Here is a 1,853-nt window from a genome sequence, read left to right as displayed (position 1 = left end):
AAAAAGAGGGAATAAATGGGAACAAAAAGAGACTTAACTTTGGGTGTTGAGCACACGATGCAATATGCAGGCAATATATTATTGAGTTGTACATGTGAAACCTATATGGTTTTATTAACCAATGTCACACCAATAATTAATAAAATATGTAATATCTTAATCAATAAAAAAAAAAAAAGAAAGAAAGTGAGCAAAGAGGGAATAAATGGGAACAAAAAGAGACTTAACTTTGGGTGTTGAGCACACGATGCAATATGCAGGCAATATATTATTGAGTTGTACATGTGAAACCTATATGGTTTTATTAACCAATGTCACACCAATAAATTTAATAAAATTTGAAAAAACATATACTTGATCTTTTTGTTTCTTAAAATTCCAATTGAGAAATGAGCTTTACCACTAATGAAATATACAACACAGTTACTGAGAGTAGCAATGCTATTTGCAATCGCCACAGATAGTTTCTTGCATTAAAGTCACCTGTTTAGCTTTGACCATGGATCCACTCTTGAATGCGTATTTCTCTGCTTTGTTTATTATATACTAGAAGCCCAGTGCGTGAAATTGTGCAGCCCCGCCCACCTGCACCGGTCTCTGGTCATTACAGTGTTAGGGCCGCTGGGTTTTTATCATATAGATAACAGTTGCATAAGGTCATGTTTTTGCTGGTATAGCAATGAAATCTAATTCCTTACCTTTAACTTCCTTCTCCTAAGCAAATTTGTGCATCCCTTAAATGTTCATTATCATTAGACCATGCGTTAATACTGAGACTTTACCTTTTGGGTTTCAGTTCTCATTCTTTCTTCTATTGCAGGTTGGCTCCATGAGTTGGGAAAGAGACTGGAGTCTCCGTACTATGGCAACAATACCTTGGGGGGCCCGTCGATCCGAAGTGCCTATATTGCAGCCCTGTACTTCACTCTCAGCAGCCTCACCAGCGTTGGGTTTGGGAACGTCTCTGCTAATACCGACGCGGAAAAGATCTTCTCCATCTGCACCATGCTGATTGGTGGTAAGGGAAACTCTTCTTTTAGGCCAAGAGAATCAATGAGTGTCCGCCAAACTGTTGCTCTGTCCTAAAACACAAAGAAAGATATTGGTTTACATCAGAAGAGTCTAAAAGCACTATTTAAGACATCAGTGACAAACACTGTAATACACATAGAGATTGGCAATAAAAGTCTGTGATGTCAAAGAGTTCCATTTTCTAGGCAGATGAAGAAGAAACCATGTACCTGATGGTTGATTTCCAAAGGGCAGGCATTTTGTTTTCTCTCAATGCTAGTTACCCCCAGTATTTGTGAATGACATGAGTTTAAATTGCAGGAAACTCCATTTTATAGTCCCAAACAGATCCATCTTATCAAACTTTATTAATACTAATAGAGTAAGTTAAGGATGTTTGATAGATCACTTAACTAAAAATAAAAACAACATGAAAAACACCAATACGATAATAATAGTTAACATTTATTGTTTTTATGCTCCATTCTCTGTGCTAAATGCTTCAACCACAATACACTAAGTGGTTATTAAGGCAAATCTAAGGGTTGAGCACTATTACTATTCCATTTATGAAATAGACAGTAGGTACAACAGAATGTACCTTCTGTACTCTGCTTTGTATGCTGGGATTTGGACTCTGCAAACCTCATTCTTCTTTGCCAGCCAATTTTAGTTACTTCTGCCAATAGGGGGCGCCAGAGGGAGACTGAAAAGCAGAGGAAGGGAGAAGGGGCCTCCGGATTCTGTGTATGATGAACCTTCAATTGGTGGCAGGCCATTTCAATCAGGAGCAAATATTTCTAGCCTCCAGCCTTTTCAGATACACGCCGCCCCCCCCACCC

The 1,853-nt window shown here is 38.4% G+C and overlaps 1 protein-coding gene across 1 annotated transcript in view; it reads left to right on the top strand.

The window, feature by feature from the left end:
• Positions 1-1,853, top strand: part of KCNH8 (potassium voltage-gated channel subfamily H member 8) — a 272,605-nt gene that overhangs the window by 207,636 nt on the left and 63,116 nt on the right. Inside the window, exon 8 of the mRNA XM_006770167.2 lies at positions 821-1,018. Within this exon, the coding sequence (XP_006770230.1) occupies positions 821-1,018 (198 nt within the window). The remainder of the gene's footprint in view (positions 1-820; positions 1,019-1,853) is intronic.

Source organism: Myotis davidii, unplaced genomic scaffold, assembly GCF_000327345.1.
Source record: "Myotis davidii unplaced genomic scaffold, ASM32734v1 scaffold962, whole genome shotgun sequence".
NCBI classification, from domain to species: domain Eukaryota; kingdom Metazoa; phylum Chordata; class Mammalia; order Chiroptera; family Vespertilionidae; genus Myotis; species Myotis davidii.
Note: the sequence above shows the minus strand (reverse complement) of the source record. Positions and strands in the feature narration are given on the sequence as shown.